Source organism: Conger conger, chromosome 12 (genome assembly GCF_963514075.1).
Source record: "Conger conger chromosome 12, fConCon1.1, whole genome shotgun sequence".
Classification (NCBI taxonomy): Eukaryota; Metazoa; Chordata; class Actinopteri; order Anguilliformes; family Congridae; genus Conger; species Conger conger.
Genome location: NC_083771.1, coordinates 49,020,662 through 49,048,435, shown reverse-complemented (window position 1 = coordinate 49,048,435; position 27,774 = coordinate 49,020,662). Strand labels below are relative to the sequence as shown.

Below are 27,774 nucleotides of genomic sequence, written 5' to 3'. Positions count from 1 at the left end.
TATAATTGATTAATCACCCACCTGACTATATGCCTACAAAATCCCTGACTTTGTGCAAGTGTACCTAGAAGAATTGATGCTGGTTTGAGGGCAAAGTGTGCTCACACCAAATATTGATTTGATTTAGATTTTTCTTCTGTTCACTCACTTTGCATTTTGTTAATTGATAAAATAAATAAACTATTAACATTTCTGTTTTTGAAAGCATTCTTACTTTACAGCATTTTTTCACACCTGCCTAAAACTTTTGCACAGTACTGTATATTCTGAATACATTTTTAGGATTTGATATACTCTCACTCACACACAGCCAATAACACTTTACAATAAGGTTACAGGAATTTGCATGAATTAATGCAGTTAACTACTGAAAAGCCTTGTTTATGTAGGTGTACATGATTAATTCATGTTAACAACTACACTAATTAATGGCCATTTATATCCATAAAAGTTATGTAAGTTAATGTATTTGTGTATGGTGAATTATACATTTATCATATGGTTTGCTAATGTAAATATTTATGTACAAATACATTGGTACTTAAATGAGAACTTAAATACATTAATGAATGAAAGGTTAATTTCATGTTGAATTGATGCGTTTGTACACCAATTCATTAATGTCAGCAACTACAGGGCAGTCTGGAGCCTAGTGGCTAAGGTACATGACTGGGGCAGCCTGTAGCCTCGGGGCTAAGGTACATGACTGGGACAGCCTGTAGCCCAGTGGCTAAGGTACATGACTGGGGCAGCCTGTAGCGTAGGGGTTAATGTACATGACTGGGGCAGCCTGTAGCCTAGTGGCTACGGTACATGACTGGGGCAGCCTGTAGCCCAGTGGCTAAGGTACATGACTGGGGCAGCCTGTAGCTTAGTGGCTAAGGTGTCTGTGGCCTAGTGGCTAGGGTGCTTGAATGGGACCCAGAAGGGCGGTGGTTCAAGCCCCGGTGTGGCCACAATAAGATCAGTGCAGCTGTTGGGCCCTTGAGCAAGGCCCTTAATCCCACATTGCTCAAGGGGGCTTCTCCCCTGCTTAGCCTTATCAGCTGTAAGTCACTTTGGATAAAAGCTAAATAAGATGTTATTATTCTGACATTATTATGACATGAATGCCAATGCATGTCCCAACAAGCCTGCTGAAGTCTGCTGAAACTGTATCTTTCCATCATCTGTGCACTTTTATATTCAGCTCATCAAGTGTTGCATTCACAGTAAGATGTGGGTTATCAGGGCCCCCGCCTTAAAAACTTAAAAACAATGTTTACATCACCACACCGTCTCATTCCCTTACTACTAAGGACTGTTTGATATATCTGGAGCCTTCAAGCACCAGAAAGCCCCCTCCCCACACACACACACACACACACACACACAAACCCACACACACAGAGTGAGCAAGAGTGAGCAAGGGTGAGCAAGGGTGAGAGAGGAAAGAATCAAACAAAGAACCTACCGTTACCTTCCCGACCATTACCACGACAATGAGAGTCTTTGCATGAGAATGAGTCTTCACAGAGCAAAGCCACTAACAGAGTCCTGCCTGTAGATGATCCGAAGCACCAGGCACATGGAGGTGGAGTGACTCACACAGAAGATCAGAAGAGTTATGCATTATTCTTTTCTTCCCTGCTCTGTCCTCTGCTCATTGTACATTTACACCCCCCACCTAAATGTCTTTTTTAAAACATTGTGAAAATAATTGCCGTTCTGTAAATGAAATCTGACTTCAGTATGTACAATCAGTGAGCACTTCAGTAGGTGGTTCACTTATTTCTTAGACTTAAGACTTCTGCTGCTGTAGCCTCACCACTTAGATGTGGAACACCATCATCAACAATTTGGTACCTATTATGACCTATTATGCACAATAGGCAGGGTGTATAAGGACATGTAACAACATAATCTTGTATTTTTGGACTTTCAAAGCCATTATATATAGTCATATACAAGGTGTTGCCCAACAGGGTGAACTGGGTTAAAAAAGGGAATTGGTATCTGAGCAGACGTGTGTTTACAACACAACCTTTCCCCCCGAAAAACAAGCTACTCTGAAATTGCACCATTTCATTTCTTATTGAAACAATGTTTTTCTTCAGAATAAAGAAGAATTGTCTCTAACTGAAAAAAACTCTAAAAGAAACTGTTCTGGCTGTTCACCATGCGAATGGAGCTGAGGCCTATTCAAGTTCAAAAGGTTTAAAAGTGTTAAATCGCCCTTTTCTAATCGGATAATAATACCCCATTCGGGAAGGGAAATACACAATGCACTACAGGCCAAATAAATAAAGAGGATCCAATAGGTGCTCTACAACCAGGACAGGTAGATTATATGAGACTCCTCACCTGGACAACTTCACAGGGACTCGCTGGGGCGACATGGCTCAGGCAGTAAGAGCAGTCGTCTGGCAGTCGGAGGGTTGCCGGTTCGATCCCCCGCCCGGGCTGTGCTGAAGTGTCCCTGAGCAAGACACCTAACCCCCAAATGCTCCTGATGAGCTGGTCGGCGCCTTGCATGGCAGCCAATCGCCGTTGGTGTGTGAGTGTGTGTATGAATGGGTGAATGGAGAAGCATCAATTGTACAGCGCTTTGGATAAAGGCGCTATATAAATGCCAATCATTTACCATTTACCATTTACTGATGAAATAAGAGAGAGTGGGGCTCATTGTGTTTAGACAGTGGGGACAGTGGGCAGTGGGGACAGTAAGGACAGTGAGCCCCAGAGACAGTGGGAACAGTAGGGACAGTGAGCCCCAGAGACAGTGGGGACAGTGGGGACAGTGAGCCCCAGAGTCAGTGGGGACAGTGGGGACAGTGAGCCCCAGAGTCAGTGGGGACAGTGGGCCCCAGAGACAGTGGGGACAGTGGGCCCCAGAGACAGTGGGGACAGTGGGGACAGTGAGCCCCAGAGTCAGTGGGGACAGTGGGGACAGTGAGCCCCAGAGACAGTGGGGACAGTGAGCCCCAGAGACAGTGGGGACAGTGGGCCCCAGAGACAGTGGGGACAGTAGGGAAGGGACAGTGAGCCCCAGAGACAGTGGGGACAGTGGGCCCCAGAGACAGTGGGGACAGTAGGGAAGGGACAGTGAGCCCCAGAGACAGTGGGGACAGTAGGGACAGTGAGCCCCAGAGACAGTGGGGACAGTGAGCCCCAGAGACAGTGGGGACAGTGAGCCCCAGAGACAGTGGGGACAGTGGGCCCCAGAGACAGTGGGGACAGTAGGGAAGGGACAGTGAGCCCCAGAGACAGTGGGGACAGTGGGGACAGTGAGCCCCAGGGACAGTGGGGACAGTGAGCCCCAGAGACAGTGGGGACAGTGGGGACAGTGAGCCCCAGAGACAGTGGGGACAGTGAGCCCCAGAGACAGTGGGGACAGTGAGCCCCAGAGACAGTGGGGACAGTGGGCCCCAGAGACAGTGGGGACAGTAGGGAAGGGACAGTGAGCCCCAGAGACAGTGGGGACAGTGAGCCCCAGGGACAGTGGGCCCCAGAGACAGTGGGGACAGTGAGCCCCAGAGACAGTGGGGACAGTGAGCCCCAGAGACAGTGGGGACAGTGAGCCCCAGAGACAGTGGGGACAGTGAGCCCCAGAGACAGTGGGGACAATAGGGACAGTGAGCCCGAGAGACAGTGGGGACAGTGAGCCCCAGAGACAGTGGGGACAGTGGGCCCCAGAGACAGTGGGGACAGTAGGGAAGGGACAGTGAGCCCCAGAGACAGTGGGGACAGTAGGGACAGTGAGCCCCAGGGACAGTGGGGACAGTGAGCCCCAGAGACAGTGGGGACAGTGGGCCCCAGAGACAGTGGGAACAGTAGGGACAGTGAGCCCCAGAGACAGTGGGGACAGTGAGCCCCAGAGACAGTGGGGACAGTGAGCCCCAGGGACAGTGAGCCCCAGAGACAGTGGGGACAGTGAGCCCCAGAGACAGTGGGGACAGTAGGGACAGTGAGCCCCAGAGACAGTGGGGACAGTGAGCCCCAGGGACAGTGAGCCCCAGGGACAGTGAGCCCCAGAGACAGTGGGAACAGTGGGGACAGTGAGCCCCAGAGACAGTGGGGACAGTGAGCCCCAGGGACAGTGAGCCCCAGGGACAGTGAGCCCCAGAGACAGTGGGAACAGTAGGGACAGTGAGCCCCAGAGACAGTGGGGACAGCAGGGACAGTGAGCCCCAGAGACAGTGAGCCCCAGAGACAGTGGGAACAGTAGGGACAGTGAGCCCCAGAGACAGTGGGGACAGCAGGGACAGTGAGCCCCAGAGACAGTGGGGACAGTGGGCCCCAGAGACAGTAGGAACAGTAGGGACAGTGAGCCCCAGAGACAGTGGGGACAGCAGGGACAGTGAGCCCCAGAGACAGTGGGGACAGTGGGCCCCAGAGACAGTGGGGACAGTAGGGACAGTGAGCCCATTGGTCATTTGTTCACAGTGCAAACCATAGCTTTTGGTTTGTATTTAGTTTTGGTGACACCAATTTCCCTGGGGACTGCTTCAAGTGGTGACTCGATGGTATGACTCCTGCCACATCAGCCTCGATGCCGGATTTCATCATGACAGACAGACAGACAGACCTCTAATTTTGCAGAAGTTTGACCACACCCCATCACCGCAGAACCCACCAGTAAACGGCTCGAGGTCTTGGTCCTTTCTCTCCTCCCGAGGCTATTTAAGTGGCCGTGGAAGGTCGGGTCGGCATCAGAACCCCCTGCGGTTCAGCATGAAGGTCCTCCTCCTCCTCCTGCTCGTGGTCACGGCCAGCGGTAGGGTCTTCCAACGATGCGAGCTGGCGAGGGCGCTGAAGTGTGCTGGGATGGCGGGCTACGCAGGGGCCTCGCTGGGAGACTGTGAGTACCGCCTCCCCTCACCGCCACCATGGGAACCCCCGTCTGATCCGGGGTGAAACAAGGTCACAAAGGTTTTGGGGTTTCTCTCCCTCCCAGGGGTCTGCTTGGCCAGGTGGGCGTCACATTACAACACCTACAACATGAGACGCCAGTGTGACGGCTCGGTCGGCTACGGCATTTTCCAGATGAGCAACCGGCAGCTGTGCTGGGATGGGTGCACCCTGTCACAAAACATCTGCCACATCCCCTGCTGGAGTGAGTGTGGGGGGGGGGGGGGGGGGCCTGCAGGAGTGAGTGTGGGGGGGGGGGGCCTGCAGGAGTGAGTGTGGGGGGGCCTGGAACAGATCTCTGACAGCAGAGACTTCACCTGCTCGTTCATCTGAAAGAGTTGTTCCAGAAGTGTTGTTCCAAAAGATTTGTTTCGTTTGCGAAACGGCCATTAGTATGGGTCTAGGAGTAAGGTAAACGGCCATTAGTATGGGTCTAGGAGGTCAGCACCAAAGCACCAAAGCCGTTATTTCTGTGTAGGCTGGTTTTTGTTCCAAGTGCAATCGCAATCCCAGGATATTAACAAGCTGTTAATTTTGCTTAATTAGGTGCTTCATGTTTATAGAGGGATTATGAAAACCACATTATGTCAGAGATCATTACGAAGTTCATATTGTGCTTATTGTGCTGTATTGCAACTACTGCATGGAAATAAGTACATTCTTAAGTGATCAAATTAAACACTGAATATGCCCCTAGCAGGTGAGAGTGTGGACATCTAACCATTAAAATGAGCCATTATGGTCGATGACGAAGAAAATTCCGATAATGAGCCAAACCTGCATGGTGTTAATTATTGATGAAATAAAACACATGCTTAACCTAAATAGGAGCCTGTTGATTTGATTGTAAAAAGTCACCTCCTTTATGTAATTGTTTGCAATATACACTCAGTGAGCACTTTATTAGGTACTTAATAGACTTGGTTATTTGCGTTACTGTCGGCTTTTACTACTGGCCATTCTCCTGGGATCTCTAACAAGGCATTTCTGCCTGCATAACTGCTGGTCACTGGATGTCATTTGTTTATTACACCATTCTCTGCAAACTCTATAGACTGTTGTGCTTGAAAATCCTGTCTGGCACCAACAATCATTCCATGGTCAAAGTTACTGAGTCATTCTGATGGTTGATGTGAACATTAACTGAAGCTACTGACCCGTATCTGCATGATTCTGCAGCCACATGATTGGCTGATTAGATAATCGCATGAATAAGTAGGTGTACCTACAAATAAAGTGCTCAGTGAGAGTAGAAGACAATATGAACTTGGAAATTTTATTCTTCATAGCATGCATAGCGATTTCTGACATGATCTGTCTTCGATAGTCCATCTAAAACTGAGGCACCTAATTAAGCAAAATTAACAGCTTGTTCAAATTCTGAAATAGCAATTATGGTTAAAAACCAGTTATGGTGGAACGAAAACCAGCACACACAGAACCAGCACACACAAAAGCAGCATACACGGGGGAATATTATTTTATTGCCTGTTCAAACAAAAGGTTTTGTAGTTCAGCTCCACTGTTTATTAAACAGTAGTTGTGGGTGATTTCTCAGGTCTGTCCTCCTGTAATGTTTCTATTGTACTTATTGTGATCTCTCTCTCTCATTTCTTCCTGGTAGGCTTGCTCACAAACCTACAGTCTGCAGTTCACTGTGCCAGGTGTGCTGGTCGCCGGGCGAGTTACTGGTAAGATCCTGAAGTGCTTCATCTGATATACGCTATCCAGTGACCTCTATAGGTTACCTTTTTACAGACAATACATCTACACTCAGTGAGACTGCTGTAGCCAATATATACTCAAACCACCCTGTCTGGCACCAACAATCATTCCACAGTCACTTAAATTACATTTCTCCCCCATTCTGACATTTGGTCTGAAAAACAGCTGAACCTCTTGACCATGCCTGCATGCTTTTTATGCATTTAGTTGCTGCCACATGGCTGATTAAATATTTGCATTAACAAGCTGTACACGTGTACCTAATAAAGTGCTCACCGAATATACATATTTCCCCCCACTGAGGGAACAACAGCGGTTTGCCAGCTCAGTAATCAAACCCACAGCATTTGCATGACCCTACCCATGATGCTACATGACGCGTAGTCTAATGGGTGTGGGATGAGATTAACTCACTTTGTCAAACGCTGCATGCACATTTTTCAGTTAAGCCCTGAACTTGAGTGGCAGCATTGAGGATCTCACACCTCAGATGTGAGTGAATCCTGCACGGTGCGCAAAAACCTCTTGAGTTCCGCGGGTCAGAATCGGACCTTTAATGAACAAAGCCATCTCCAGCCACACCAGCCATTAAATATTTCAGCTCAATTTTCACCTTCCTGAAATGCTAGCCCTCTCCACTGTCACGAGTGTCGCCCAGCTGCTGAGGTGTGAAACGGCCACCTGAGAAATATTCACCGTGACGTAAGGGAATGTCTGTGGTCGATCGCTCCTGCCTCTTGCCTGGTGATGGTGTGATGTGGTCCTGATTTCCGCTTTTCCCATCAGGACAATCTGGAGGCGGCACTGCCAGGGAAGGAATGTCAACTGCTACATCCACGGCTGCGGGGTGTGAGACGCGGGGAGAACCGCCTTTCCTCGCGCTCTGCCGGATCCCGCTCTTCTCCTCTTCCATACCCAGCTACACTTGCAAAGGCTCAATACTGAGGCACTTTTCGTTCATTTGCATGTCAGTTAAAAAATAATTTAAAAGATTAAATTCACGCAAAAAATAAAAAATGCTACTTGAAGACATATCTTCTTTTTTGCCAGTCAACCTTTTTTGTTTTGATGAGCTAGACTTTAATAAAGACATAATTTGCAGTTGAAGTGATTGTTTCATTTTTAGTCAGGTAATGTCAGGTCAGGCGGTATTGCCTTTTATTCAACCTAAATCTATTTTTCCCATTGAAGTCGCTGCAAGACTATTCATTTGCCATGGCGAAATGATACTACTATATTTCACAGTACGTTTACATTCTAAAATGTCTTCACACTGAATTCATTCTGAAACCAAGTCCCTAACCTGACATATTATATTTCGACAATTGGACCATCCTAATGCCACCCACAGTGTTTCGTCCCGACTCGTACGATTTAAAAAAATGGGATACGTTCGTGTAATCAGTGGCCTATCGGTGGCAACCTGCAACGGATGTTACCTCCCTTCCGAGCATTCTGGTTTGTTGGCTGAGGTTAAGGCCCAGATGCGGCCATTTCTGGCTACCAGATCTGGGCCACTTAAGGACCGTAAAACAGAAGACGTTTGCTGTCTGGGACCTTTGCTAACGATGTAGCCTACTACCACAATAAAACGACAAATCCCACACTTTGATATCAGACTGACGTAGCCTAATCACTTGCGTTTTATTGCCGAAGTTCCAGCAATTTCCCCAAATGCTGTAATGAAGAAACTCCTAATTTTTCTACCAAACTACCGGCGGTTTACAGCCTGACTTTCAACCAAATTATACCCACAATACATATACGAATCAATATGTGATTTTACTTGACACGATCCTATAACAAAGTAATTTGTCGAGTTGGAGAAGTCCCCAAAATATCGACAAAATGCCACTTGCGTTGGCTGTCATGACAATTGAATATCATCGTCGAGGAAGCCAAGAACCGACTGGATCGTGGTAACATTCGTAAGGTAACTTAGTTTTCGTAACCTCTCCGTGTTTCTCCATTAATGAGCTACAAGTTGCTCTTTAATAATTAGACCGTTAGCCATTTTAATAAGATTTAAATACAAATTGACCGGTGAAATCAGTTCCGTCTTGTTTCCTGAGAGTGTTGAAACCTGAAACCGTCTGTGTAAAATGAAGTGCCAGTTGACTGGCAAATGGCGACGAGCCAAGTCTGCATTGTGTTCAAATTATTCTAACTGTCCAGCTATGGGAGGCTATGTTCAACAGCCTTAACTGATCAAGAGATTGGCTTTGATTTATATATTAAAAAAAGCAGTTTTGTTCTCTGTTGTCAATAAATCTGTCGCCGACTGGCAAATATATTTTCTCTAAATCCTGTTAATTTACCGCTACTGGGGCAGCCTGTAGCCTAGTGGCTAAGGTACATGACTGGGACAGCCTGTAGCCTAGTGGCTAAGGTACATGACTGGGACAGCCTATAGCCTAGTGGCTAAGGTACATGATTGGGGCAGCCTGTATCCTAGTGGCTAAGGCTGTGGCAGCCTGTAGCCTAGTGGCTAAGGTACATGACTGGGGCAGCCTGTAGCCTAGTGGCTAAGGTACATGAATGGGGCAGCCTGTATCCTAGTGGCTAAGGCTGTGGCAGCCTGTAGCCTAGTGGCTAAGGTACATGACTGGGACAGCCTGTAGCCTAGTGGCTAAGGTACATGACTGGGACAGCCTGTAGCCTAGTGGTTAAGGTTCATGACTGGGGCAGCCTGTAGCCTAGTGGCTAAGGTACATGACTGGGGCAGCCTGTAGCCTCGGGGCTAAGGTACATGACTGGGACAGCCTGTAGCCCAGTGGCTAAGGTACATGACTGGGTCAGCCGAAGTATATTTCCGAAGTTTATTGCCGAAGTTCCAGCAATTTCCCCAAATGCTGTAATGAAGAAACTCCTAATTTTTCTACCAAACTACGGGGGGTTTACAGCCTGACTTTCAACCAAATTATACCCACAGTACTTATACGAATCAATATGTGATTTTACTTGACACGATCCTATAACAAAGTAATTTGTCGAGTTGGAGAAGTCCCCAAAATATCGACAAAATGCCTAGTGGCTAAGGTACATGACTGGGACAGCCTGTAGCCTAGTGGCTAAGGTTCATGACTGGGGCAGCCTGTAGCCTAGTAGCTAAGGTACATGACTGGGGCAGCCTGTAGCCTCGGGGCTAAGGTACATGACTGGGACAGCCTGTAGCCCAGTGGCTAAGGTACATGACTGGGGCAGCCTGTAGCGTAGGGGTTAATGTACATGACTGGGGCAGCCTGTAGCCTAGTGGCTACGGTACATGACTGGGGCAGCCTGTAGCCCAGTGGCTAAGGTACATGACTGGGGCAGCCTGTAGCTTAGTGGCTAAGGTGTCTGTGGCCTAGTGGCTAGGGTGCTTGAATGGGACCCAGAAGGGCGGTGGTTCAAGCCCCGGTGTGGCCACAATAAGATCAGTGCAGCTGTTGGGCCCTTGAGCAAGGCCCTTAATCCCACATTGCTCAAGGGGGCTTCTTCTCCCCTGCTTAGCCTTATCAGCTGTAAGTCACTTTGGATAAAAGCTAAATAAGATGTTATTATTCTGACATTATTATGACATGAATGCCAATGCATGTCCCAACAAGCCTGCTGAAGTCTGCTGAAACTGTATCTTTCCATCATCTGTGTACTTTTATATTCAGCTCATCAAGTGTTGCATTCACAGTAAGATGTGGGTGATCAGGGCCCCCGCCTTAAAAACTTAAAAACAATGTTTACATCACCACACCGTCTCATTCCCTTACTACTAAGGACTGTTTGACATATCTGGAGCCTTCAAGCACCAGAAAGCCCCCTCCCCACACACACACACACACACACACACACACAGAGTGAGCAAGAGTGAGCAAGAGTGAGCAAGGAAAGAATCAAACAAAGAACCTACCGTTGCCTTCCCGACCATTACCACAACAATGAGAGTCTTTGCATGAGAATGAGTCTTCACAGAGCAAAGCCACTAACAGAGTCCTGCCTGTAGATGATCCGAAGCACCAGGCACATGGAGGTGGAGTGACTCACACAGAAGATCAGAAGAGTTATGCATTATTCTTTTCTTCCCTGCTCTGTCCTCTGCTCATTGTACATTTACACCCCCCACCTAAATGTCTTTTTTAAAACATTGTGAAAATAATTGCTGTTCTGTAAATGAAATCTGACTTCAGTATGTACAATCAGTGAGCACTTCAGTAGGTGGTTCACTTATTTCTTAGACTTAAGACTTCTGCTGCTGTAGCCTCACCACTTAGATGTGGAACACCATCATCAACAATTTGGTACCTATTATGACCTATTATGCACAATAGGCAGGGTGTATAAGGACATGTAACAACATAATCTTGTATTTTTGGACTTTCAAAGCCATTGCATATAGTCATTTACAAGGTGTTGCCCAACAGGGTGAACTGGGTTAAAAAAGGGAATTGGTATCTGAGCAAACGTGTATTTACAACACAACCTTTTCCCCTGAAAAACAAGCCACTCTGAAATTGCACCATTTCATTTTTTATTGAAACATTGTTTTTCTTCAGAATAAAGAAGAATCGTCTCTAACTGGAAAAAAACTCTAAAAGAAACTGTTCTGGCTGTTCACCATGCGAATGGAGCTGAGGCCTATTCAAGTTCAAAAGGTTTAAAAGTGTTAAATCGCCCTTTTCTAATCAGATAATAACAACCAATTCAGGAAGGGAAATACACAATGCACTACAGGCCAAATAAATAAAGAGGATCCAATAGGTGCTCTACAACCAGGACAGGTAGATTATATGAGACTCCTCACCTGGACAACTTCACAGGGACTAGCTGGGGCGACATGGCTCAGGCAGTAAGAGCAGTCGTCTGGCAGTCGGAGGGTTGCCGGTTCGATCCCCCACCTGGGCTGTGTCGAAGTGTCCCTGAGCAAGACACCTAACCCCCAAATGCTCCTGATGAGCTGGTCGGCTCCTTGCATGGCAGCCAATCGCCGTTGGTGTGTGAGTGTGTATGAATGGGTGAATGAGAAGCATCAATTGTACAGCGCTTTGGATAAAGGAGAGTCAAAAACTTGACCGATCAGTCTCCTGCTGGAGCTCATCCATTTCAGGGTTCAGCGTGTTGCGTCTTGAGATGCTCTCCTGCAGTCTGCTGCTGTTGATTTCCCCTCCGGGTACCTGATGCTCTCCTGCAGTCTGCTGCTGTTGATTTCCCCTCCGGGTCCCTGATGCTCTCCTGCTGTTGATGTCCCCTCCGGGTCCCTGATGCTCTCCTGCAGTCTGCTGCTGTTGATGTCCCCTCCGGGTCCCTGATGCTCTCCTGCTGTTGATTTCCCCTCCGGTCCCTGATGCTCTCCTTCTCTCAGGGACACCTGGAGGCTGCAGGTCAGCTCGGCCAGCCACACACAATGTGCACATACTTCTCCACAGACAGTTTTTATTTAATATATCTGTGTTACTGAGCGAGCCAGGTTGCTAATCCGCTGCAATTACGCTTTCTAGTTCCAAAAGCTGCTGCCTTCCAGCCTGGCGTCACTGGGGGAACGACTGTACCTTGGGTCCCTTGGTTCACTCCTGATTCACTCCTGATTCACTGCTGATTCACTGCTGATTCACTCCTGATTCACTGCTGATTCACTGCTTATTCACTCCTGATTCACTGCTGATTCACTTCTGATTCACTCCTGATTCACTCCTGATTCACTTCTGATTCACTCCTGATTCACTCCTGATTCACTCCTGATTCACTGCTGATTCACTCCTGATTCACTGCTGATTCACTCTCGGAGCATGCGATTAGCCACTGGGTGGTAAGATGTGTTTTTGGGTGATTTCATTAAGAAGTCGTATCCCCTAACGTATCGCAGCATCGCTGCACTCTCTCCCCCCAGCGTCTCCCCAGCGTCTCCCCTGCGTCTCCCCAGCGTCTCCCCTGCATCTCCTTGGAAACGTTTTATTACGCTGTTCCAGCTCGCCTTGTCTTTTTCTCATTTTCTCAGTCTTTCGTTCCTTCTCTCCAAGGACCTGACTTCAGCGAGTGTAAACAGTGACTCACCAATGAGCTGCAGTTACAGAACCACTGCACACACACTTATAGCCACATCACACACACACACACACACACACTACATCACACACACACTTATAGCCACGTCACACACACACACTCACACACACTACATCACACACACACTTATAGCCACATCACACACACACACACACACACACACACACTTATAGCCACATCACACACACACACTCACACACACACACACACACACACACACACTTATAGCCACATCACACACACACACTCACACACACACACACACACACACACACACACACACACACACACTTATAGCCACATCACACACACACACTCACACACACACACACACACACACACACACACACACACACACACTTATAGCCACATCACACACACACACACACACACACTTATAGCACATCACACACACACACACACACACTTATAGCACATCACACACACACACACACACACACTTATAGCACATCACACACACACACTTATAGCCACATCACACACACACACTCACACACACACACACTTATAGCCACATCACACACACACACTCACACACACACACACACTTATAGCCACATCACACACACACACTCACTCACACACACACTTATAGCCACATCACACACACACACTCACACACACACACACTTATAGCCACATCACACACACACACACACACCCACACACACACACACACACTTATAGCCACATCACACACACACACACACTCACACACACTTATAGCCACATCACACACACACACATCACACACACACACACTTATAGCCACATCACACACACACACATCACACACTTATAGCCACATCACACACACATCACACACACACACACTTATAGCCACATCACACACACACACATCACACACATCACACACTTATAGCCACATCACACACACACACATCACACACACACACACTTATAGCCACATCACACACACACACTTATAGCCACATCACACACTTATAGCCACATCACACACACAGGCCTTGCTGAAGGGTGAATAATGGAGACCACCAACTTTCCAGGTCCCCATGTACCTTAGCCACTAGGGTGTGTGTAGGGGGTGCGTGTGTGCGTGTGTGCCTGCCTGAGTGTGTGTGTCAGTGTGTATGTGTGTGTGCCTGCGTGTGTGCCGAGACATTGGAAACATTGTACAATTGTAGTGCATTTTGTCGTGCACTTGTCAGCAAGCAGGTGTGTCTGTGTCTGTGACCACTGTCTGCAGAAGACTTCACAAACAGAACTGGTTACAGCTACAGAGTACCTAAAAGAGCCTAAAAGTTCTGGAAAAAGAGACCTAGATCTGAATATACTGTATACACTCATGCAGTCACTGCCCAATTTATTAGGTAGGAACACCCACCTGCTTGTTGAGACAAATAGCCCAGTCACAATTAGTTTAGACAGCTCATCCATAACAATGGGCATAAAACAGTACCCATGGTACTTTGCTTACCTCAGTGATGCCTGGAAAGTACCTTGGGCTAAAAGCAGTTTAGTGCCACAATTGGTATCTCTTCTTGCAGTGATCAAGCTCTGAGCTATTTGATTGGTTTTGGTGAGAGTAATGCCTAGAGAGGTAGACATTTCGGAGATCTGATTGCTTCAGATTAATTTCTAGTGCAGCTGTAGGCATAAATAACTCATTCTAATGACTTTTTTGGTCATTTGTTCACAGTGCAAACCATACATTTTGGTTTGTATTTAGTTTTGGTGAGATCTGCCTGAGGGACAGCAGATCTAGTGGATGCAAGAGCTTGCTTCTAGTAGTGGAGGCTACCCTTCCATGCAGGGGAAAATACCTCTAGTTCAGTTGGCCACCATTTTCACACCAATTTCCCTGGGGACTGCTTCAAGTGGTGACTCGATGGTATGACTCCTGCCACATCAGCCTCGATGCCGGATTTCATCATGACAGACAGACAGACATACCTCTAATTTTGCAGAAGTTTGCACCACACCCCATCACCGCAGAACCCACCAGTAAACGGCTCAAGGTCTTGGTCCTTTCTCTCCTCCCGAGGCTATTTAAGTGGCCGTGGAAGGTCGGGTCGGCATCAGAACCGCCTGCGTTTCAGCATGAAGGTCCTCCTCCTCCTCCTGCTCGTGGTCACGGCCAGCGGTAGGGTCTTCCACCGATGTCAGCTGGCGAGGGCGCTGAAGTGTGCTGGGATGGCGGGCTACGCAGGGGCCTCGCTGGGAGACTGTGAGTACCGCCTCCCCTCACCGCCACCATGGGAACCCCCGTCTGATCCGGGGTGAAACAAGGTAACAAAGGTTTTGGGGTTTCTCTCCCTCCCAGGGGTCTGCTTGGCCAGGTGGGCGTCGCATTACAACACCTACACCAGGAGACGCCAGTGTGACGGCTCGGTCGGCTACGGCATTTTCCAGATGAGCAACCGGCAGCTGTGCAAGGATGGGTGCACCCCGTCACAAAACATCTGCCATGTCCCCTGCAGGAGTGAGTGTGGGGGGGGGAACAGATCTCTGACAGCAGACACTTCACCTGCTCGTTCATCTGAAAGAGTTGTTCCAAATTATTGATGAAATAAAACACATGCTCAACCTAAATAGGAGCCTGTTGATTTGATTAAAAAAGTCACCTCCTTTATGTAATTGTTTGCAATATACACTCAGTGAGCACTTTATTAGGTACTTAATAGACTTGTTTTTTAGACTCTTCTGCTGCTGTAGCCTATCCACTTAAAGGTTTGACGCGTTGTGTGTTCAGAGATGCTCTTCTGCATACAACAGTTGTAATGTGTGGTTATTTGCGTTACTGTCGGCTTTTACTACTGGCCATTCTCCTGGGATCTCTAACAAGGCATTTCTGCCTGCATAACTGCTGGTCACTGGATGTCATTTGTTTATTACACCATTCTCTGCAAACTCTATAGACTGTTGTGCTTGAAAATCCTGTCTGGCACCAACAATCATTCCATGGTCAAAGTTACTGAGTCATTCTGATGGTTGATGTGAACATTAACTGAAGCTCCTGACCCGTATCTGCATGATTCTGCAGCCACATGATTGGCTGATTAGATAATCGCATGAATAAGTAGGTGTACCTACAAATAAAGTGCTCAGTGAGAGTAGAAGACAATATGAACTTGGAAATTTTATTCTTCATGGCATGCATAGCGATTTCTGACATGATCTGTCTTCGATAGTCCATCTAAAACTGAGGCACCTAATTAAGCAAAATTAACAGCTTGTTCAAATTCTGAAATAGCAATTATGGTTAAAAACCAGTTATGGTGGAACGAAAACCAGCACACACAGAACCAGCACACACAAAAGCAGCATACACAGGGGAATATTATTTTAACCTGTTTGATTGCCTGTTCAAACAAAAGGTTTTGTAGTTCAGCTCCACTGTTTATTAAACAGTAGTTTTGGGTGATTTCTCAGGTCTGTCCTCCTGTAATGTGTCTATTGTACTTATTGTGATCTCTCTCTCTCTCTCTCTCTCTCTCTCTCATTTCTTCCTGGTAGGGTTGCTCACAAACCTACGGTCTGCAATTCACTGTGCCAGGTGTGCTGGTCGCCGGGCGAGTTACTGGTAAGATCCTGAAGTGCTTCATCTGATATACACTATCCAGTGACCTCTGTAGGTTACCTTTTTACAGACAATACATTACACTCAGTGCTGTAGCCAATATATACTCAAACCACCCTGTCTGGCAGCAACAATCATTCCACAGTCACTTAAATTACATTTCTCCCCCATTCTGACATTTGGTCTGAAAAACAGCTGAACCTCTTGACCATGCCTGCATGCTTTTTATGCATTTAGTTGCTGCCACATGGCTGATTAAATATTTGCATTAACAAGCTGGTGTACAGGTGTACCTAATAAAGTGCTCACCGAGTGTACATATTTCCCCCCACTGAGGGAACAACAGCGGTTTGCCAGCTCAGTAATCAAACCCACAGCATTTGCATGACCCTACCCATGATGCTACATGACACGTAGTCTAATGGGTGTGGGATGAGATTAACTCACTTTGTCAAACGCTGCATGCACATTTTTCAGTTAAACCCTGAACTTGAGTGGCAGCATTGAGGATCTCACACCTCAGATGTGAGTGAATCCTGCACGGTGCGCAAAAACCTCTTGAGTTCCGCGGGTCAGAATCGGACCTTTAATGAACAAAGCCATCTCCAGCCACGCCAGCCATTAAATATTTCAGCTCAATTTTCACCTTCCTGAAATGCTAGCCCTCTCCACTGTCACGAGTGTCGCCCAGCTGCTGAGGTGTGAAACGGCCACCTGAGAAATATTCACCGTGACGTAAGGGAATGTCTGTGGTCGATCGCTCCTGGTGATGGTGTGATGTGGTCCTGATTTCCGCTTTTCCCATCAGGACAATCTGGAGGCGGCACTGCCAGGGAAGGAATGTCAACTGCTACATCCGCGGCTGCGGGGTGTGAGACACGGAGAGAACCGCCTTTCCTCGCGCTCTGCCCGGATCGCGCTCAGTCCGGATCCCGCTCTTCTCCTCTTCCATACCCAGCTACACTTGCAAAGGCTCAATGCTGAGGCACTTTTCGTTCATTTGCATGTCAGTTAAAAAATAATTTAAAAGATTAAATTCACGCAAAAAATAAAAAATGCTACTTGAAGACATATCTTCTTTTTTGCCAGTCAACCTTTTTTGTTATGATGAGCTAGACTTTAATAAAGACATAATTTGCAGTTGAACAGTGATTGTTTCATTTTTAGTCAGGTAATGTCAGGTCAGGCGGTATTGCCTTTTATTCAACCTAAATCTTTTTCCCATTGAAGTCGCTGCAAGACTATTCATTTGCCATGGCGAAATGATACTACTATATTTCACAGTACGTTTACATTCTAAAATGTCTTCACACTGAATTCATTCTGAAACCAAGTCCCTAACCTGACATATTATATTTCGACAATTGGACCATCCTAATGCACCCACAGTGTTTCTGTATTCATGTATCGTCCCGACGATTTAAAAAAATGTGACTTAACTGCCATGATTCTAACGTATAAACTTGATTACAAATGGGATACATTCGTGTCATCAGTGGCCTATCGGTGGCAACCTGCAACGGATGTTACCTCCCTTCCGAGATTTCTTCCCATCTTGTCTTTTGGCGTTGTTTCTTACATTTACATTTACATTTTAGTCATTTGGCAGACGCTTTTAATACGATTTACAAGGTTCTTCCACAAGTTAAAGCATTCTGGTTTGTTGGGTGAGGTTAAGGACCAGATGCGGCCATTTCTGGCTACCAGATCTGGGCCACTTAAGGACCGTAAAACAGAAGACGTTTGCTGTCTGGGACCTTTGCTAACGATGTAGCCTACTACCACCACAATAAAACGACAAATCCCACACTTTGATATCAGACTGACGTAGCCTAATCACTTGCGTTTTATTGCCGAAGTTCCAGCAATTTCCCCAAATGAAGAAATTCCCAATTTTTCTACCAAACTACGGGGGGCTTACAGTCTGACTTTCAACCAAATTATAACCACAATACATCAATATGTGATTTTACTTGACACGATCCTATAACAAAGTAATTTGTCGAGTTGGAGTCCCCAAAATATCGACAAAATGCCACTTGCATCATGACAATTGAATATCATCGTCGAGGAAGCCAAGAACCGACTGGATCGTGGTAACATTCGTAAGGTAACTTAGTTTTCGTAACCTCTCCGTGTTTCTCCATTAATGAGCTACAAGTTGCTCTTTAATAATTAGACCGTTAGCCATTTTAATAAGATTTAAATACAAATTGACCGGTGAAATCAGTTCCGTCTTGTTTCCTGAGAGTGTTGAAACCAGAAACCGTCTGTGTAAAATGAAGTGCCAGTTGACTGGCAAATGGCGACGAGCCAAGCCTGCATTGTGTTCAAATTATTCTAACTGTCCAGCTATGGGAGGCTATGTTCAACAGCCTTAACTGATCAAGAGATTGGCTTTGATTTATATATTAAAAAAGCAGTTCTGTTCTCTGTTGTCAATAAATCTGTCGCCGACTGGCAAATATCTTTTCTCTAAATCCTGTTATTTTACCGCTACTGGGACAGCCTGTAGCCTAGTGGCTAAGGTACATGACTGGGACAGCCTGTAGCCTAGTGGCTAAGGTACATGACTGGGGCAGCCTGTAGCCTCGGGGCTAAGGTACATGACTGGGGCAGCCTGTATCCTAATGGCTAAGGCTGGGACAGCCTGTAGCCTAGTGGCTAAGGTACATGACTGGGGCAGCCTGTATCCTAGTGGCTAAGGCTGGGACAGCCTGTAGCCTAGTGGCTAAGGTACATGACTGGGCCAGCCTGTAGCCCAGTGGCTAAGGTACATGACTGGGGCAGCCTGTAGATTAGCGGCTAAGGTACATGACTGGGGCAGCCTGTAGCCTAGTGGCTAAGGTACATGACTGGGCCAGCCTGTAGATTAGCGGCTAAGGTACATGACTGGGGCAGCCTGTAGCCTAGTGGCTAAGGTACATGACTGGGGCAGCCTGTAGCCCAGTGGCTAAGGTACATGACTGGGCCAGCCTGTAGCCCAGTGGCTAAGGTACATGACTGGGGCAGCCTGTAGATTAGCGGCTAAGGTACATGACTGGGGCAGCCTGTAGCCTAGTGGCTAAGGTACATGACTGGGGCAGCCTGTAGCTTAGGGGCTATGGTGCTTGACTGGCACCTGGGCGGGTTGATGGTTCAAGTGCTTTGGATAAAAGAAAATAAGAAATTATATAATAATAATGAGATAATGAAAGTCAATAAATCATTACTACATTATTGCTACAATACACTGGAATGTTAGGAGTAGTTGCTGGATGATTATTGTTAAGTTCATTTGTTGTTTTGGTTTGACAACCTGCGGTTCTCTGACACACGCTGCTTCTTTTCCCACTGTAGCCCCAAGCCGCACGCACACAGAGGGGAGTGGCACCTGTACCCTAAAGGTAGCAGGTTTGAATCCCAGGACACAGCTGTGCCCCTGTGCTCAGGTACTTAACCCGCACTGCTTCAGTATGTATGCTACTGTATTGTGTACCGTGTAACAATGCAGAAAGCCGTGTCAGTCAGTCTGAGAACCGCCAAGCAAAATCGTTTTAATTTTTATTGGGGCTCTGACGCCCTCTAGTGGTGGACTACGGCATATGTTGGGGGGTTTAAACAGCCGACCGTCGCAGGAAAATGGGATTTAAGTTTCTATTCGCTCCACATACAAATGAAGTGCAAATGCATAGTGTGTGGAAGGATTATTTCAGCACTGATCTTGCTGTGGATGTAAGGCAGTTGACCTAGAACATTAAGCCTTATCTGGAAGAACATTTAAACACTGCCTTGTCCAGAAGCGATGTTCCTTACAGAAGGATTCAACACACCAGCAGACAGCCCGATCGTTAACTGATCAGAGGCACACATTCTGACTCCATGGATATAAATACAAGGACTAATAACTGCTAGTGAATAGAAACTTCTCAAATCCAAATAAAATGCTCTCTACGATGCAACAATTGCAATTCTGTCCGAAAATGTAACCAACCGCTGGAGTGTTGTTTCAGCACACACAAGATTCTGGCTTCCTTCTGCCCTTCCTTCTGTTTGTGTGGATAATAATAATAATAATAATAATAATAATAATAATAAGAAGAAGAAGAATAGATTATTGGTGAGTGGCTCTGGTGGTGTCCCACACTGGGGGCTGATGGTCCAGGGAATCCATGCTGCCTCCTGCAGGTATTAAAGGGATCAGGTGTGTGTGTGTGTGTGTGTGTGTGTGTGTGTGTGTGTGTGAGTGTGTGTGAGTGTGTGTGTGTGTGTGTGTGTGTGTGTGTGTGTGTGTGTGTGTGTGTGTGTGAGTGTGTGTGCATGATTGAGCATGTGTGTGCGTGAGTGAGCGTGTGCGTGAGTGTGTGTGTGTGTGTGTGTGTGTGTGTGAGTGTGTGTGAGTGTGTGTGTGTGTGTGTGTGTGTGTGTGTGTTGATGCGTACAGCATATCTGTGATCGCGCACACTAACACACACACTCAAACACACACATTCTCACACACACACTCTCGCACACACATACAAACGCACTCACACTCACAGACACACACACACACTCTCACACACACTCACACACACTCACACACACACACACACACACACACACACTCACGCACACGCTCACTCACGCACACACATGCTCAATCATGCACACACACTCACACTCACACACACACACACACACTCACACACACACACCCTCTCACACACACACGCTCACTCACACACACTCACTCACACACACTCACACTCACACACACACACTCACGCACACGCTCACTCACGCACACACATGCTCAATCATGCACACACATGCTCAATCATGCACACACACTCACACTCACACACACACACACACTCACACACACACACCCTCTCACACACACACGCTCACTCACACACACTCACTCACACACACTCACACTCACACACGCTCACTCACGCACACACATGCTCAATCATGCACACACATGCTCAATCATGCACACACACTCACACTCACACACACACACACACACTCACACACACACACCCTCTCACACACACACGCTCACTCACACACACTCACTCACACACACTCACACTCACCTTTCAGACTTTTCATCTTTTTAGCCTCACCACGTTGCGTAGGTGAAAGCCAAGGACACCAACTGGCACGCAGCTCACCACAGAAATCCCCCATTTACGGCTGCATCATGGCGTCTCTCCAGGACATCCACGACCGGAGACAGCAACGCGTCAACCGACTCAGTAAGACTGACCAAATGTCCCCGGCAGTAGCCACTGTTTAGTTTAGCCACTGTTGTGGTTTGCCTGTTTTCTGTCTGTGACGTTAGTTCACTTTATTATACGAGTATGCTTGTTAACTGTAGCTTATTTATGTGAATCGGTTCGCTTATGTAACCTGTAATCACACGTGTTTTACTACTAACCACAGCTAACTTTTCCAAATTCCAATAATAACCACTACCGCACACTATACAAACAAACCGTATCCTCCCCTCTCTTTGTCCAGAGACAAAACAAATTCTGCACACACCCTCACCGTCACGCACGCACGCACGCACGCGCACACACACACACTCTCTCACACACACACACACACACACACACACACACACACACACACACCTCTCCTTTATACGCGCATACACATACACGCAGACGCACATTCCCTTGTTAGCATTCATTCTCCGCTATTTGATTAGTCATTGTGTACTCTATGTTCGTAGTTTTGTTTAATAAATTATCTTTTTTGTTCTGGTGTTGCATGACATGAGAGCCGAGTCAAATTAGTCTTCCGAAGAACTCCATCCTTCATTTTACCTGTATGTTTAATCGCTAATATTGGTTATTTTAATTATTAAATTTGTGATTAGATATTTCAGATGTCATTTTATGAGACTGATTACTAATTGCAGTTATACATTGCTTCCCCTATATAATTGGCGTCAACATGAGGACTGAGACGTAAACGTTTCAAATAGTCCTCTATATAGGTCAGGGAGAGGCCCTCACGCGCAGGTCAGGGAGAGGCCCTCACGCGCAGGTCAGGGAGAGGCCCTCACGCGCAGGTCAGGGAGAGGCCCTCACGCGCAGGTCAGGGAGAGGCCCTCACGCGCAGGTCAGGGAGAGGCCCTCACGCGCAGGTCAGGGAGAGGCCCTCACGCGCAGGTCAGGGAGAGGCCCTCACGCGCAGGTCAGGGAGAGGCCCTCACACGTTTGCCTGGGCGGGAGGTTTGCCTGGGCTGGAGGTTTGCCCGGACAGGAGGCTATTCACTGCCCTCTGGAGCAGTCAGGGTGTGCCCGTCCCTACACCCTGCTTTACTCGAATATTTCAGAGCCGCGCACAGAACTGCACACAGAGGCCTACTCTCAGTCAGCAGCACACCTTCTTGGTCTGGGTGGCTTCGTGAAACCCGCCAAAGAGTGTGTGTGTGAGTGTGTGTGTGTGTGTGTGTGTTTGTGTGTGTGAGTGTGTGAGTGTGTGTGTGTTGTGTGTGTGTGTGTGTGTGTGTGTGTGTGTGTGTGTGTGTATGTGTGTGTGTTGTGTGTGTGAGTGTGTGTGTGTTGTGTGTGTGTGTGTGTGTGTGTTGTGTGTGTGTGTGTGTGTGTGTTGTGTGTGTGTGTGTGTGTGTGAGTGTGTGTGTGTGTTGTGTGTGTTTGTGTGTGTGAGTGTGTGTGTGTGTGTGTGTGTGTTGTGTGAGTGTGTGAGTGTGTGTGTGAGTGTGTGTGTGAGTGTGTGTGTGAGTGTGTGTGAGTGTGAGTGTGTGTGTGTTGTGTGTGTGTGTTTGTGAGTGTGTGTGTGTGTGTTGTGTGTGTGTGTGTGTGTGTGTGTGTGGTGGTGATAAGCCCTCTTGGAGAAGCCGCACAGAGTGGCAGTTGAACGGCCCTGTGTGGAGGGGTGTGGAGGCGGCCGTGTGAGAGAGGGGGTCCGGCTCACGCCGTGCTGCAGGTGTTGGGGCCGGGGGCCGGGGGGCGGGGGCCGGGGCGTACAGGAATAGAGCTGCGTTAGCGGCAGGGCCCGTCTGCGGTGGGGAGCCAGGGGCCAGTGTCACTGAGGCTGGGAGCAGGCCTGCTCTGTGGCTTCGCTCCATGGCTGCAGGACTCGCTGTGGGCGACCTGCATCCGGCAGATGTCCCAGATACCAGGGCGAGGCACATCCCACAAGCGCGGGGAGGGGGGGGGGGAGGAGGGGAGGGGGGGGGGGGTTGCGTAAAAACAGGGGCTCCCCAGGTCTCCAGCCACCTCCAGTGAACTGTGGCTCCACATCCAGGGCACGCTGCTGAGGCTCCAGACGCTCGAGGGAGGGGTGGAGGTGGGGGGGGGGGGGGAGGAGATTTAACCAGTATAACGGCATACTTTATATTAAAATAATATATATATATATTTTCAAGTTGTCTTGTATGCTATTGATTCAGGTCTAGCACCCGTGGGAACCTTGGGTAGCTGTGCTGCGTTTCCCGTGGGAAGCAGTTCCAGAACACACCAGTTTGCTTTCATGGGCCTGAGATTCAGTTGAGCCCCATAAATAGTGCTGGCTGCCATTTAAAAAATAGTTTTCGGTCCTTTCATAGCTTGTAGCCCGGATACTATCCTCCACGAGTGTTATATACTCCAAGCCTTATTCCTTAAATAAGATGAGATGTACTTTATTGAACCCTGTGGGGTAATTTGTCCGCTGCATTAGACCCCTCCTAGTTACTTGGTGGGTACCTTGCTACAGTGGGCAGCCGTGCAGCACCCAGGGACCTCCCCAGGGACCTCGCCCAGGGACCTCGCCCAGGGACCTCCCCAGGTCTGAGGCTGTGCCAGGTGCGAGTGCCCCCAGCCTGACATGCTCGTCTTTGGGAGGGGGCCGGAGTCCCCCGGGGTAATCCCACGCAAACACGGGGAGAACACGCCAACAGTGCTCCTGCAGTCTGCCACAGTGACAGTGTGGAACCTCCAGCAGAGCGAGTGCGGATCGCAGGGCACCTCAGCGCTGCTAAAGCGGAACCTGTTAGCCGAGCTGGTAATCGCCTCTCAGAACGAGTCAGGCTGAGAACGGCCTTGGGCTGTGCATTACTGGCTGGATGCGGAAGGTGATCCTGTGGAAGGTGATCCTGTGGAATGTCATCCTGTGGAAGGTGATCCTGTGGAAGGTGATCCTGTGGAATGTCATCCTGTGGAAGGTGATCCTGTGGAATGTGATCCTGTGGAATGTGATCCTGTGGAAGGTGATCCTGTGGAAGGTGATCTGTGGAAGGTGATCCTGTGGAAGGTGATCCTGTGGAAGGCGATCTGTGAGGGAAGACGGCCGACAGTTTGAGCTGCAGTGCAGGCCATGCTGTTCTGACAGGCAGTGGATTTTGTACACGACAGATGATGAGGAAATCGGACGAGAGTTCTGATGATTAACTGCTCACTAGATGTCCGTGTCCTGGCCCTGTGTGACTGCGTGTTGGGTGAGCTCTGTGAACCTCCATCTTTATAAAGATTTGCACCCAGATTAGTACTGCTATGCTGTGTTTGAGCTTCGGTTACCGTGTTTTAGTCACATTCAGACTCTCAGAGTCTTGCCTTTCAGAAGAGTCCAGGTTTATGCCTGCAGTCAAAGGGGTTCAAGAATAGTAACCACTTATTTTTGGCTACAGTATGTCATTTTTAGGCTTGTGTTAGAAAAGCAGGCTCTTCGGGAGGGGTTAACCCTACAGGCACCTGTGTGAATCCTGCAGATCACTGAGAGTTTTTCAAAAGAAGCCTCAGTTTTCGCCAGTGATCACAGCAAGCTTGTTCTTGCTGATTTGCTTAGTAATATGATCCTTGGGATTTGCAGAAGTGTTGTCAAAGTTTGCCAGTAACTAAAGAGTTAGTATTTCACCAGGTATAACTGGTATAAGGATTCACCAAGTTAAGTACAGTCATCTCTAATAAAGAAACATTTGTAAATCTTAAGCGGAAATGACACAAAGTCAAGCCTGAAATATTACAGCAAAGGCAGTAACCACAGACAGCCCTCTCAGTAAAAAGAAGAGGATTGCATTTAAAAAGATAATGAAGCTCAAAGCTTCAAAGCCTTTCACATCTACAGTGAGGTCCATAAGTATTTGGACAGTGACGCAATTGTTGGACTTGCAGTTCCTACATGGTTCACACCGCTTTAATTTGCGGGTATGTTAGTGTGTATGGAGGGAATCGTGTAGCAATTACAGGCCTTGTGTCACTGTCCAAATACTTACGGACCTCACCGTACTTTAATTGGCCTTTTTTTTTAGTTGTCTTTGCAGTCAGTGAGCAGTGCCATCACTACACAGCATGTAGCGTAGTGGTTAAGGTTCATGACTGGGACCCACAAGGTTGGTGGTTCTAATCCATCCATTGTGGTAGCCACAATAAGATCTGCACAGCCGTTGGGCCCTTGAGCAAGGCCCTTAACCCTGCATTGCTCCAGGGGAGGATTGTCTCCTGCTTAGTCTAATCAACTGTACGTCACTCTGGATAAGAGCGTCTGTCCAGTGCCATTAATGAAATGCAATGTCCCCAAACGGGCTGAGCACTGATGATGCGCGTGTGAGTGGTTCTGTCTCCTCTCTGGGATATTGGTGTTCAGCTTCAGTCCTGACCTGCAGGCTGCTCAGTCTGCTCACCAGAACAGAAGTAGGCACTGAACACTGATTCTAACCCGGGTGTGTCTTCCTGAACTTTCCATTTATACAGCTCAGTTTGTGTAACTACGCGGTCTTAACTGTGTTAGTCTATTTTCAGGATGTAAACGTCACATTCTGGGCATCAGTGGAATATCATTCAATATTCTGTGAACAGCCAATTAACAGCCTTTAAAAATATCGGGCCATGGCTTAATAGCGCCCCCCAGTGAAGAAATAAGTGAATATACACTGCTGGGTTCTGCGTATTGATTTTCACCCTACACCTAGTGATTGTAGCTACTTGTAACCTACAGAGTAAGTTTTACAATTTTTAGATTGTAACTTGTATTTTTGTATTTTTTTAAACTGTCCTTTGAAAAATCATGCATGTATGATTTCAGCAGGCCTGTAACTACAGGGGCGCGATGGGTAATTCGTGGCCCCAGGAAACAAAGTGACATTGGGCCCCCCACCCCTGTGAGGGCCCCTATCAGGCCCCTGGGGAAGGGTCTGAGGCCGTGACCTATGACCTATGACCTGTGACCTACGACCTTAGGATAATAATGTCTACTATGCACAGGGCACTGTGTGTGAGTGTCTGTTCTCTAACCAGCCACCCAGAGGACTTCAGTTCCCACAGTCTTGTACAGGGGCAGCCTCTAGCCTATGATTGCTCAACTCAGACCCACAAGCCCCAGTGTAGCCACAATAAGATCAGCACAGCATTGACCCCACCTTTACAATCAGCCAGATGTGCTGCCTTGCTGCACAAACAGACAAAAGACCTTAAAAGAACAAAACAAAATTAGCCCAACCTGTAAAAAGAATACATGCAGGCACTGAAACCATTAGCATCCGTTGTGTTTATTTTTTATTTAGGAAGTACATCTATTAACAACAAGTCTACATATTAAAGAGTTACGATTACAATGCACAGTAAAATGTGGACTGTGGTGTGCATTTTTGTGTACTGAGACACACAGAAAAAAAGATACACGTGCATTTGATCAAGGGGCAGTCAGCCCCGGCAGTCTGCGGAACATCTGTACAGCAGGTTTTTTGAGTTATACGGATTCTGAACTGTGTGAAACATTCACGTCTAAACATGCGTGACATTATCCTGCTGACTATACCTTGCATTATTTACACTTCAAATACATATTCAGGACACTGTTACCGCTAATATTTTCAGCTGCCTCAGTGCTGGTTACTCTATAGGTAGCACTAATCTACACAGAGCATATTCTGCGTTACCTTAGCTGTACAGTCCCAGGACACCCCTAACCCTGCATGTCCAGTCATTAGCTGAGGGATATAAAATCTCAATGGAATGCCATCACGTCTGTTTACTGTTTACAAGACCAAATTTGAACAACATTACCCCTCCAAGGAGCATTATCTGGAAAGGAAACGGACTGCTTGACATTTGCGTGGCATATATTCAACGGACACAATGCTAATGCACTAGTGTGTACAGCAATGTTCATGATTGTAAACACAAATCATTTGAGTTGTGAAAATGTATGAGTAAGTCAAAATCACCTTAAATATGGCAACAAAAATGTAATCTTCCCCTGGAAGTTTGGGACAATTGTATTAGTTTATTTGAAGACATTTGTAGAGCACTGTTCTCTTGCTTGGGAGATGACCACAGAGAGCCTTTTTTGGTCAGTTATTGTTCTTGAACCCTTGTCTTAGACCCCTAGTTCAGTCAGTGTGAGTGAGAGGCCATCTCAAAAGAAGGCCATGTGTATTAATCAGTAAACAATCAAGATACTCAAGTCATGCTCAAGCTCCAAGGAACTCTGACTGTTGGATATGAAGGCATTTCAAATGAAATGTACTGATCCAGGTCACATGATCCCTGATCCTGCCCTCATCACATGATTGGACAGCACAGAGCAGCCGCGTGTGGGTAAAGCCACTAGCGACC

General features: G+C 47.4%; 3 protein-coding genes and 1 long non-coding RNA gene across 4 annotated transcripts in view; 3 read left to right on the top strand and 1 right to left on the bottom strand.

Annotated features, from left to right (window-relative positions):
- The first annotated feature begins 4,678 nt into the window (after window positions 1-4,678).
- Window positions 4,679-7,722, top strand: LOC133141793 (lysozyme C II-like). The gene is made up of 4 exons (XM_061262531.1): window positions 4,679-4,840; window positions 4,937-5,095; window positions 6,515-6,581; window positions 7,402-7,722. The coding sequence occupies exons 1-4, from the start codon at window positions 4,714-4,716 to the stop codon at window positions 7,466-7,468; spliced, it is 420 nt and encodes a 139-aa protein (XP_061118515.1). The 5' UTR covers window positions 4,679-4,713; the 3' UTR covers window positions 7,469-7,722.
- Window positions 7,723-11,917: 4,195 nt separating this feature from the next.
- Window positions 11,918-17,380, top strand: LOC133141792 (lysozyme C II-like). Its single transcript, XM_061262530.1, has 5 exons — window positions 11,918-11,969; window positions 14,699-14,881; window positions 14,978-15,136; window positions 16,171-16,237; window positions 17,043-17,380. The coding sequence occupies exons 1-5, from the start codon at window positions 11,933-11,935 to the stop codon at window positions 17,107-17,109; spliced, it is 513 nt and encodes a 170-aa protein (XP_061118514.1). The 5' UTR covers window positions 11,918-11,932; the 3' UTR covers window positions 17,110-17,380.
- An 815-nt stretch (window positions 17,381-18,195) lies between these two features.
- On the top strand, window positions 18,196-21,456 carry LOC133141794 (uncharacterized). Its single transcript, XR_009710125.1, has 3 exons — window positions 18,196-18,344; window positions 19,574-19,665; window positions 21,325-21,456. It is a non-coding gene; the product is annotated as an uncharacterized LOC133141794 (long non-coding RNA).
- A 5,233-nt stretch (window positions 21,457-26,689) lies between these two features.
- Window positions 26,690-27,774, bottom strand: part of LOC133141791 (long-chain fatty acid transport protein 6) — a 24,605-nt gene continuing 23,520 nt past the window's right edge. Inside the window, exon 10 of the mRNA XM_061262529.1 lies at window positions 26,690-27,774. This exon is cut by the window's right edge and continues 580 nt beyond it. The gene's annotated coding sequence lies outside the window, so the exon portion shown is untranslated.